At 47.1% G+C, this 11306-nt stretch overlaps 2 protein-coding genes across 15 annotated transcripts in view; one reads left to right on the top strand and one right to left on the bottom strand.

Annotated features, from left to right (window-relative positions):
• The window catches only part of TIMM9 (translocase of inner mitochondrial membrane 9), a 75422-nt gene extending 74123 nt beyond the window's left edge, over window positions 1–1299 (bottom strand). For 2 of the 6 annotated variants that reach the window (XR_016217755.1, XR_016217754.1), the window contains exon 1: window positions 709–1292. The gene's annotated coding sequence lies outside the window, so the exon portion shown is untranslated. Of the gene's footprint in view, window positions 1–708 lie in introns of all 6 variants that reach the window. The other 4 variants (XM_070053588.2, XM_070053592.2, XM_070053591.2 and 1 more) reach the window with 4 other exon arrangements.
• A 59-nt stretch (window positions 1300–1358) lies between these two features.
• KIAA0586 (KIAA0586 ortholog) overlaps window positions 1359–11306 on the top strand; it is a 118717-nt gene continuing 108769 nt past the window's right edge. For 3 of the 9 annotated variants that reach the window (XR_007910261.3, XM_008269716.5, XM_008269713.5), the window contains exons 1-4: window positions 1363–1866; window positions 2530–2606; window positions 7594–7663; window positions 8890–8959. Coding sequence is in view for 4 of the 9 variants with exons in the window: in XM_008269716.5 (XP_008267938.3) it covers window positions 1806–1866; window positions 2530–2606; window positions 7594–7663; window positions 8890–8959 (278 nt within the window). In the remaining 5 variants the exon portion in view is untranslated. Of the gene's footprint in view, window positions 1867–2529; window positions 2607–7593; window positions 7664–8889; window positions 8960–11306 lie in introns of all 9 variants that reach the window. The other 6 variants (XM_008269714.5, XM_008269722.5, XM_008269720.5 and 3 more) reach the window with 6 other exon arrangements.

The raw sequence follows: 11306 nt of genomic DNA, 5'->3' as shown, positions 1-11306 counted from the left end.
AAATCAAGATACAAAAAATTATAAGTCTTCAAGGTTGGGCCCTTAAGGTCCCTGTTAACATTATTTTTGTTTTTGTTTGGATTCACCTGTATTACTCTAAAGGGAAGGGTCTACGCGGCCCGAACGGGAAAGCGGGGGCGGGGTGTTACCTCGGTATTCCGAGGCGGGTCCCCTGCCTGCCGGCCCAAGGTCACAGCGTGGATACCCGGGTCTAATCTGTTCCGTCCCACGACCACATCCGGACGCCCCGAACCCGCGGGCGGAGGGGGCCCCGGGCCTCCGTTTCCTCCCCTGGTCGCAGGGACGGGGTCCCGCCGCCCCGGGGGTCGCACCGCCCGCCTTGGCAGTCCAGCTCAACCCCACGTACTCGGGAGACCCCCGCCACCCCGCCGCCCGCCGCAAGAGACCCCCGCCACCCCGCCGCCCGCCCCGGGAGTCGCACCGCCCGCCTTCGCAGTCCAGCTCAACCCCACGTACTGGCGACGCAGGCCGCGGGAGACCCCCGCCACCCCGCCGCCCGCCCCGGAGACCCCCGCCACCCCGCCGTTTGCCTTGGGAGACCCCCGGCACCCCGCCGCCCGCCTTCGCAGCCCAGCTCAACCCCACGTACTCGGGAGACCCCCGCCTCCCCGCCGCCCGCCCCGGGAGACCCCCGCCATCTCGCTGCCCGCCGCCCAGGATTCTCAGGGCAGAGAAAGGAGACCATACTTAAGCACGAACTCTCGCAGCTGGCACCAGCACGAGGATGGGGGACTGCGCTGCCGGCCGAGTCTGGGGGCTGAGGGTCGGGGTCAGGGCGGGCGCCGCGGCCGCTGGACAGCAGAGAACACGTGGGAGCGGGGATGCCAAACAGTTCTTACACGCTTAGACGCCGATTCGTGGTAACGAGAGAAAGCCAAAGAAAAAAGCCAGTACCATCGGCGAAGTCTAAAAATCCGTAAATATTAATTTAGAGATTGTCTGTTGACGCAACTCCATGTATCCCTGAATTCTTCTGTGATAACGACCCGAATCTGTCGAAACTCTTTGAGCGCCTGATTTACTCAAGCCCACGGCCCTAACGGTCTCAGGAGCCACACTGTAAACAGTCCCTAGTAAATGCGAGTAGTACTGCCAGTTAGGGCGGAGACTCTTCAGGCCTTTGATGAGTCCCTCGGGTTTATCGACTGTTTTAAGAACTGTGGGACAATGTGCTACTGTAAGAAAAAAAGAAAACAGAAAAAAATTCGCCGCCCTTCTGAACCTTTCACGTCGGGAGTTTGTTTCTACCCGGAGAGCGGAGGAAGCGCACCGGAGAGCGTTCGGCTTTCTGGTTGGATGTTTTTGGAACGGTCCTCCGGCGCGCATGCGTGTTGCGGCTCTAGGGCGGGCTTAAAGGGAAGTGGGCGGGGGCCCGCGGGCCGCTGAAGCTGTTGTCAAGCGCGAGTCGGCGCGCTGGGGACGCGGCGCGGAGAGGGTGGGCGTCCCTGGCCGCCTCGGGACGGGGTGTGTGAGGCCCGGCGGCGAAGCTCGGTGTGGGGGCGACCTGGAAGAAGCAGCGCTTCGGCTTCGTCCGCTTGGGCCGCCCGTTGGCGCTCGCGTCGTTCTGGGTCCTGGACGCCCGCGTCGCCGCTGCCGGCGAGCAGGGCACTGTCCGCAGACGTTCGTCCTTTGGAGGCTGCTACGCGAGTTCCTCAGACACTTGAGAAACCCCGGCGGGCCTGGGGGAGTGCGCGCGGTGTGCTCAGGCCTCCGGGGAAGGAAGCGCTGCGCCCGCAGGCCGCTGGCGACAGGAGGGGCTCTGAGCTCAGCCCGGAGAGGAGACGATGCCGGCCCGGAGCCTGCGGGGAGGAGGCCGGGCGCTGCCCAGGCAGGAGGCGCCAGCCGGTACGTGCCGCCGCGCTCGGTCCCCGGGCGTCTCAGGTCGCAGCACCGTGTGCATCCCCGCGCCGGCGTGCACGGAGCCCTGCGCGTGCCCTCGCCGCTGTCTCTCTGTCCGGTTTTGCATCCGAGGTGCACCTGCCTGTGGAACGCGCGTTTTGCTGTGTGCTTTGCCTCCGCTTGGCGTGGTGCGGAGCGCGCGGCTTCCGTATTCCGGTCCTGGAACTCGGTGAAGTTGGTTGGAGATGGTTTATGTATAAGTGTCATCCGCTCTGCTGATAATTTTAAGGGTCGGATTAATGAGGCCTTTAAAATGGTGTTTTTTCTTTTTAACCACAGCAGTAATACTATAACACGCCTGCTGTCAAGTCAGATTTTTTACATCACATACATATTTTATTCCTGGCAGACGATTCCATCCGCCCTTTATCCACACCCAACAGTGTCCTAACGTATTTTAAAGCATTTATGCTTCTTATCTCAGTAGGTTGTCAATAGCTACCTATTTTCCCACTTGTCAATTATACAAACCATTATTTGAATACATTTTTTGCATGTGAAGTGTCTCGTGTTAATATCCAGTTTCTAGTTCTTGAATCACGCCTACCACTTATCTAAACATAAGGTTCTGATAAAAATTCACTAAAATGGATGACTTTTTGTCCTCAGGTTCATCAGACTTAACCGCTGCTGGAAATTCTCACCAGCCTCCATTAGCAAATCCCACTGTGTCAGAAAGTATAAGCGTAAGGATTCTTGATTATGTTCATGTTAAAATGTCCCCTGTCATCAAACAACGTGTCCCTCAGTTACGTTTGATTTACACTGTGCTTTTTTTTTTTTTTTTTTTTTTTTTTTAGATTTATTTACTGGGGCCAGCCCTGTGGCATAGCGGGGAAAGCCACGACCTGCAGTGCTGGCATCCCATATGGGCACCCGTTCAAGCCCCAACTGCTCCACTGCTGATCCAGCTCTCTGTCCTGGGAAAGCAGTGGAAGATGGCCCCAGTCCTTGGGCCCCTGCACCCGTGTGGGGGACCTGGAAGAAGCTCCTGGCTCCTGGCTTCCTATCTGCGCAGCTTTGGCCTTGCAGTCAGTTGGGGAGCGAACCAACGGATGGAAGATCTCTCTCTCTCTCTCTCTCTCTCTCTCTCTGCCCGCCTCTCCTTCCCTTTGTGTAACTCTGACTTTCAACTAAATAAATAAATCTTAAAAAATATATTTATTTGAAAGAGTTACAGAAAGAGGGAGAAACAAAGAGAAATCTTCACTCCCCAGATAGCTGCAGTGCCGGGGTGAGCCAGGCTGAAGCCAGGAGCCTCCTCCAGGTCTCCCATGTGGGTAGCAAGGGCCCAGGCACTTGGGCCCTCTTCTGCTGCTTTCCCAAGTGCCTGAGCAAGGAGCGGGACTGAACCTGGAGCAGCCGGGACACGACTGGCACCCATATGGGATCACAGCGTGGCAGGCAGTGGCTTTACCTGCTGTGCACCACAATGCTGCCCCGAGAGAATACTTACCAGAAGTGTTTCATGTACAATTGTGACTTGATTAGTATTTGAGATGTTAAACAAAAAAACCTTCCTTAGAATGGAAAATACCCATTGGTAAGATAATGAGCACTGAGAGGAATACTGTAACTGAGAAGAAACTGCTACTATTTAGAGAAAAGGTTTTGTTGACCAGAGAAAAAGAGAGGAGAAGAAACTAACCACACACATACATGCCCCCCCAGCCACATATACACAGGTTCAACTTACATACCATTCAAACTGTTGTGAAGTCGTCATCTCTTTTTTTTTTTTTTTTTGAGAGGAGGTTCTTTATCTGAACTTTTCAACCTTTTTATTAGAATGCTGAAAATATTTAACAATAAATGTTTTGTTAATGAGATCTGATTAGACCACTAATCATAATGTTGACCTTTGTATTGCTGATGTAACAAGTCTATAACAAGAGTTTCACAACATGATATTTTGAATCCAGTAAACTAAGAATTAAAATGAAACTTTTTATTTTTACTCAGCAATTTTGTCAAAAGGTCACAATAAAATGTACAATTATGGGGTATTGTTGTGTTGAGTAAATGCCTACCTCTTAGGCTGGCGGTTTCTCTTTCTTCATTTTTTTTTTTAAGATTTATTTATTTATTTGAGAGGCAGAGTTATATATAGAGAGAGAGACAGAGAGACAGAGTGAGGTCTTCCATCTGCTGGCTCACTTGCCAAATGGCTGCAATAGCAGGAGTTTCATTTTACTAAGAATGCAAAGTGCAGTTAGAATTTTTTTAAAACTTATTTTTATTTAAAAAATGGAGTGAACGGGAGAGGGAGAGGGTCCAGTCCCATCTGCTGGTTCGCTCCTCAAGTGCTTGCCACAGCTGGGACTGGGTTGGGCTAGGAGCCATCCAGGTCTCCAGCTTGGTTGACAGGAACCCCACTGGTTGAGCCATTGCTGCTGCCTCCCAGGGTCTTCACTGGCTGGAAGCTGGAGTCAGGAGTCTGAACTGAAACCCAGACACACCGGCTTGGAACACGGGCAGCCTAACTGTTGGACAGCTTGCCCATCTTCTTGTTGCGTCCGGGTTTTATTACATGAGGTTACAGTACCTACTGAGTGGACCGTGTTATTTTAATGAAGAAGCTGCAGAAATTGTGCCTGATACGCTCATTTATTTATAAATTCATTTTTTTAAAATTTTTTAAGACTTTATTTATTTTTTTGACAGGCAGAGTGGACAGTGAGAGAGAGAGACAGAGAGAGAGGTCTTCCTTTTTCCATTGGTTCACCCTCCAATGGCCGCTGTGGCCGGTGTATCACGTTGATCTGAAGCCAGGAGCCAGGTGCTTCCTCCTGGTCTCCCATGAGGGTGCAGGGCCCAAGCACTTGGGCCATCCTCCACTGCACTCCCTGGCCACAGCAGAGAGCTGGACTGGAAGAGGGGCAACTGGGACAGAATCCGGCGCCCCGACCGGGACTAGAACCCAGTGTGCCGGCACCGCAAGGTGGAGGATTAGCCTTCTGAGCCGTGGCGCTGGTCTATAAATTCATTTATATCTGCTCTTATTCGTACCCGTTTCTCCTTACTACCAAAGAGGAGATATGGCTTCTCCTATGTGAGCTAGAACAAAGCATTTAAAGAAACTATTTTAAGAAAATACAAAGAGGGGCTGGCGCTGTGGGTATAGCGGGTAAAGCTGCTGCCTGAAGCACCTGCATCCCATATGGGCAGCGGTTCGAGTCCTGACTACTCCGCTTCTGATTCGATTCTTTGTTACGGCCTGGGAAAGTAGTAGAAGATGGCCCAAGTGCTTGGGCCCCTGCACCTACACAGAAGACCTGGAAGAAGCTCCTGGCTGCTGGCTTCGGATTGGCGCAGCTCCAGCCGTTGCAGCCAATTGGGGAGTGAACCAGCAGATGGAAGATTCTCTCTCTCTCTCTCTCTGCCTCTTCTTCTTTTGCTGTGTAACTCTGCCTTTCAAATAAATAAATCAATCTTTGAATTTTTTTCTTTTTTTTTTAAGAAAAAAAATTCCACAATTAAAAACAATAACTCTTAACACTGAGTTTTTTTGGTACATTTGTATGTTTCATTAAACAGTACCTACTGTTTTATGGCTAGATGATATTAAAGATCTTTCCATGTCATCAATTTTTTTCCTAAAAGTTTTTAATGGGGTCAAAGGATTTCAGTGTATATGATTATCATAGTTTATTTCTTCATATGCATGAAGGACTTTTTCCCTGCCATTTTTGGTAATTTAAGCATGCACATTGTGAACATCCTGACACATATCTCAGACTATTCCTTTGGGATTAATTTCTGGATATGAAGTCATAAATCAGAAGGTATACACAGTTTTTGAAATGTTTCTACATGGCCTCTTGAAAGACTATCATTATATTCTCTCCAGTAAGGTCATGAGTGGAATGCATTTCTTCCATCTTTACCAGTAAGCTCATATGGATAGATTATAAAATAGACATTTTATTGTGTTTATTAGTAGTAAGGGAAGTTTTTTTTTTTTATGTAGATGGCCATTTGTATTCATTTTTTTAAAGGTTTATTTATTCGAAAGAGTTACACAGAGAGAGGAGAGGCAGAGAGAGGTCTTCATCCGCTGGTTCACTCCCCAATTGGCTGCAACGGCCAGAGCTGTGCCCATCCGAAGCCAGGAGCCAGGAGCTTCTTCCAGGTCTCCCATGTAGGTGCAGGGGCCCAAGGACTTGGGCCATCTTCAGCTGCTTTCCCAGGCCACAGCAGAGAGCTGGATCGGAAGTGGAGCAGCTGGGTCTTGAACAGGAGTCCATATGGGATGGCATTGCCTCAGGCAAGGGCATTAACCCACGGTGCCACAGCGCCAGCCCCTGTATTCATTTTTAAATAAATTTTTTTCTTTGAAAGGTAGAGAAAGAGCTCTTCCATGCACCTGTTCACTCCTCAATGCACACAACAGCCGGGGTTGGACCAGGCATAAGCTAGGAGCCTGTAACTTTTTCTGGATCTCTAACATGAGTGACAAGAACCCAGTCATTTGAGGTCTGCTTCCTCCCATGGTGTGCACTGGCAGGAAACTGGATGGGAAGCAGAGCCAGGACTTGAACCCAGGGACTTTGATATGGGAAACGGGCATCCCAAGCAGTGTTTTAACTACTGTGCCGGACACCTGCCCCGTATTTATTTTTTTGTGAAATATATATTGGATTCATGAAAGAGGAAAGAGAATTACATTTTCATACTAGTTTGTAGGAAACATTGTATGGTATTGTTAATTTGGCTTTTTTAGCAATTAACACCTGTCGTCAGGAGATAGCCTTGATTGGTTATCTTTTATGATGTTTTTCTGTTCCCTTTTCTGATGTACTGGAAAATGAAAGGTGAAGAGCAACATTAGAAGTCCTGGTGTTGTCACTGAGTAGACCCTGAGAGGCGAAGTCCAGGATCGCACATGTAAGCAGAAAGCTGTTTGCCAGTAGGTGTCACCTATGTAAGGGAGCCCTCTGTGACTACACAGAGCTCAGTGACACATTGCTGTGACTGATCTGTGACGTCCCGTGTGTGAGTATCCCTGTCTATTCCATTCAGTTCACAGCAGTCAGGTTTTCATGTTTAACTGAGATGCCAAGTTACTTGCTTTGCCAGAAGTGCCAAATCAGGGTTTAAGTCTGTATCTCAGTGCTGCATTGGCTTGTTTGTACATTTACTAATTCATCTAATTACAATCCATCACATTACTCACTCAGTCAGTAAATCTCCAGGGTACCTAAGCATGGGGCAGTGCTTGAAATGAAGTTATAAAACGCATAGTCCTGGGGCCGACACTGTGGGGCAGCAGGTTAAGCCCCTGTCTGCAGCACTGGCATCCCGTACGGGCTCTGGTTTGAGTCTCGGCTGCTCCACTTCCAATCCAGCCCTCTGCTAACGTGCCTGGGAAAGCAGTGGAGGATGGCCCAAGTGCTTGGGCCCCTGCACCTACGTGAGAATCTCCTGGTTCTTGGCTTTGGCCTGGCCCAGCCCTGGTCATTATGGCCATGTATGGAGTGAGCCAGCGGATGGAAGATCTCCCTCTTCTCTCTCTGTCTCTCCTCTTGCTGTAACTCTGGCTTTCAAATAAATAAAATTCTCAAAAAAACCCACAATGCTGCCTTCCCAGACCACAGTTGTCATATAGCTAGTGATATGTAATAAATCACAAAGCTGATTTAGCTCCTCACCTTCTCCTTTCATATCCCAAAGGATTTTTCTAAAGATGTTGCAGTGCAAGGGTTGCCTTTGGATAACACAGAAGAGAGCAACAGACAAAAAGGTAAAAGAATAGAATTTTTTTTAATTGTGATGAAATATACATTACATAAAACTTACCATTTTTGAATGTAAAGGTCTTTGCTATTAATTGCATTCACTTTGTTATGCAGCCATCATCGCCATTTCCAGAACTTTGTCATCGCCCTCAAGTGGACTCTGTATCCATCAGACACTAACTCCCCAGTCTTCCTCCCCTCAGCTCCTGGCAACCGCCGTCTTGCTTTCTGTCTCTGTAAATCTGACTGTGCTAGAGACCTCATTAGTGGAATCATTACAGTATTTGACCTTGTGTGTCTGGCTCATTTCACTTAGCAAGCATTATGTCTTCAGCCTTCTTCCATATTGTAACGTGTCAGAATTTTCTTTGTAAGGACAAAATTGATTTTTAGACATTCATTGAACTACCTTATACTTTTTATTTATTATTTCCATTTTTAATTTTTCCTCCCAAATTAAACTTAATAATACCATCTGAAAGTTTCTTTTATTATTACTAACTTACTACATCTGTTTATAAGTTATGAATTCAAGTTTTGAATAGTCTTTGGAAAGGCAACAGATTAAACATGTCTTTTGAAAAGTTTTATTTTAAAATTTTTTTTAAAGATTTATTTATTTTTATCTGAAAGAGTTACAGAGAGAGAGAGAGAGAGAGGTCTTACATCTGCTGGTTCACTCCACAGATGGCTGCAACGGCCGGGCTGCACTGATCCAAAGCCAGGAGTCAGGAGCTTCTTCTGGGTCTCCCACGTGGGTGCAGGGGTCCAAGGACTTGGGCCATCCTCTACTGCTATCCCAGGCCACAGCAGAGAGCTAGATCGGAATAGGAACAGCTGAGACTCGAACCGGCACCCATAATGGGATGCCGGTGCTTCAGGCCAGGGCATTAACCTGCTGCGCCATAGTGCTGGCCCCTTGAAAAATTTTATTATTTAATGACAATGTGTGAAATAGTTTGTTTTGGTTTATACGAAGCAATTTTTAGGGTTTGAGCAAATGTTTCCAGTTTGGCCTCAGATTTTTCACAATTTTTATGTAGAGTTTATGGTTATAATTGTTATATTATTAGTGAGTCTCTTAATTTGTTCCTTGCTTTTTTGTTGTTGGGAAATCCTGTTGTTGAATCCCTAAAATTTCTTTCAGTTTAGAAAGGTTTTTTTGAGTAAGCAATTAAAATTACAGAATTTCCAGGAATCTGAAGTATATTTTCATGTCTTGATTTTGCAGCAAATGACATCTGTATTTCTCAGTTTGCCACGGGACAAAAAGATGCTCTAAGAACAGTTTTAAAGCAAAAGTAAGTTTCACTTAAAGAAAATGGCTGGAACATGTCTTGGGTAAAATATGCTTCATTTGTACTTTGGACATAGGATAAGCTTTCTTTTCCCCATATGAAATAGTATTATGTGATGATATGTATGAAATTTTTCTCATGCTTTTCTGGGTAGCCATGATATCCTCAATGTGTGTTAGAAATCATTAGTATAGAGGAGGTACTGTTCTAAGCACTGTAGTACATTGACTGGTTAGTACTCATCAAACCCTGTGAAACAGATTCCATTGCCATCCTGATTTCACAAAACCTCCATTTAATAAGTGAGAAAATAGGCTTTCTGTGGGTCATTTAGCAAGGTGTTCCTGGGCTGGCATTCAAACCCAGGCATTTTGCCTTTGGGCCCACTCTCTTACAACTTGGCTATACTGCTTGTATCAGTGGTCAAGTAGTACCTTAGACATAATATGTATTATTGACTTTTTTTTTTTTTTTTTTTTTTTGACAAGCAGAGTTAGACAGTGAGAGAGAGGAACAGAGAGAAAGGTCTTCTTTCCATTGGTGTATCCCCAAAATGGCTGCTACGGCCAGCGCGCTGCGGCGATCTGAAGCCAGGAGCCAGGTGCTTCCTCCTGGTCTCCCATGCGGGTGCAGGGCCCAAGCACCTGGGCCACAGCAGAGAGCTGGAAGAGGAGCAACTGGGACAGAACCAGCGTCCCAACCAGGAATAGAACCTGGGGTACAGGTGCCGTAGGCAGAGGATTAGCCAAGTGAGCTGCAGCGCTGGCCGTGTTATTGACTTTCAAAGGATATCGACAGTTCTGCCATATCGAAAATACCTTAGAAAGTAGGAAACAATTTTACTTGCCTTTGAATTCTTGTTTGATTCTCCATTTAACACAAATGCCATAGATTCTCATTTTATTCAAAGGTTTTGCTTTTGAATTCTCATTGTACATTCTGTAGGCAAAAGATCAGTGATTTTTATAACACAATTAAAATAAACATAAAGCTGTTAACAGAATGCTTATTCTTTTTTTCACCTGTAGTAATCCATGACATACTTATTATACTCTGGGAAGGACTGGAATAGCAAAAGTAAACACTACTAAACCACAAAACTGTCATGTGAACCAGCCAGAAGTTCCTAGCTGGTTCTTCGGCCTGTCAGGATTTTCCCTTTTATATTTGTTCAGTGTGTAATTCCTAATATGCGATGTAATTGGGAGACAACTGTATGGCAGATTTTATCCTAGGTGTGTAAATGTATGACAGGAGCAAGAGTGTGGGTATGAGGAGTGGTGTTGTCTGTCCCGCTCTCTACCTGAGCTATGAGTTGCAGATGACCGACTCAGGCGGGCAGGAAGTGATCATCACCTCCATCCATCTGACCGCTGGCGGGTGATGTGGCTGCTTACGACCACAGCAGGGACTTCAGCAACTTGCCTTCACGTCAGAGCTCTCCTAACAAACCTCTCAGATTTGTCAGAGTCGAGGGAGAAATTATTATTAAATACGTGGCCGCAGAGAGGTCATTGAGAGCTTCCCCCACCCCCCACCCCCACCCCCTGGTATCTGTTGACAATGGATCTTTCCTTGATTAAGGAGTGATGAATAGGAGCAGACTTTGGTGTAATGGTTGAGACATGTTTTGGGATGCCCACATCCAGTATCAGAGAGCCTGGGTTGAAGTCCTGACTGTGCTCCTAGGTACAGCTTTCTGCCTGTGCTGAGTACTTGGGTTTCTTCTACCCACATGGGATACTGGGATTGAGTTCTTGTCTCCTGGCTTCAGCCCGACCCTGCCCCAGCTGTTGTGTGCATTTAGGGAGTGAACCAGTAAATAGGAACTCTCTCTTGGTATATCTGCCTGTCTGTCTCTGTTATCTTGCTCAAATAAATAAAATAAAAATTTTGGGCCTGGTGCTGTGGCATAGCAAGTAGAGCTGCCGCCTGTGGTGCCCGCATCCCATATGGGCGCTGGTTTGAGTTCTGGCAGTTCCACTTCTGATCCAGACTGAAGCCAGGAGCTTCTTCCAAGTCTCCTATGTGGCTAGCAGAGGCCCAAGTACTTGGGCCATCTTCTGCTGCTTTCCCAGTCCACTAGCAAGGAGCTGATTTGGAAGTGGAGTAGCCAGGACTTGACTCAGCACCCATATGGGATGCTGTTACTGCCAGCAGTGGCTTAACCTGCTATTCTAGGTGCTGGCCCTCCATAAACTTTTAAAGACCTTTCTTGTATATGGATTTCAAAGTATTTTACATCAAGATAAACTTATCTTTTTTTTTTTTTAATTTGACAGAGTTAGAAAGAGAGAGAGAGAGAAAGGTCTTCCTTCCGTTGGTTCACCTCCCAAGTGGCTGCTACGCC

Source organism: Oryctolagus cuniculus, chromosome 12, assembly GCF_051225735.1.
Source record: "Oryctolagus cuniculus isolate XC-2025 breed Fujian yellow rabbit chromosome 12, ASM5122573v1, whole genome shotgun sequence".
Classification (NCBI taxonomy): domain Eukaryota; kingdom Metazoa; phylum Chordata; class Mammalia; order Lagomorpha; family Leporidae; genus Oryctolagus; species Oryctolagus cuniculus.
The sequence above is the reverse complement of the archived record's forward strand: the minus strand, read 5'-3'. Positions and strand labels throughout refer to the sequence as shown.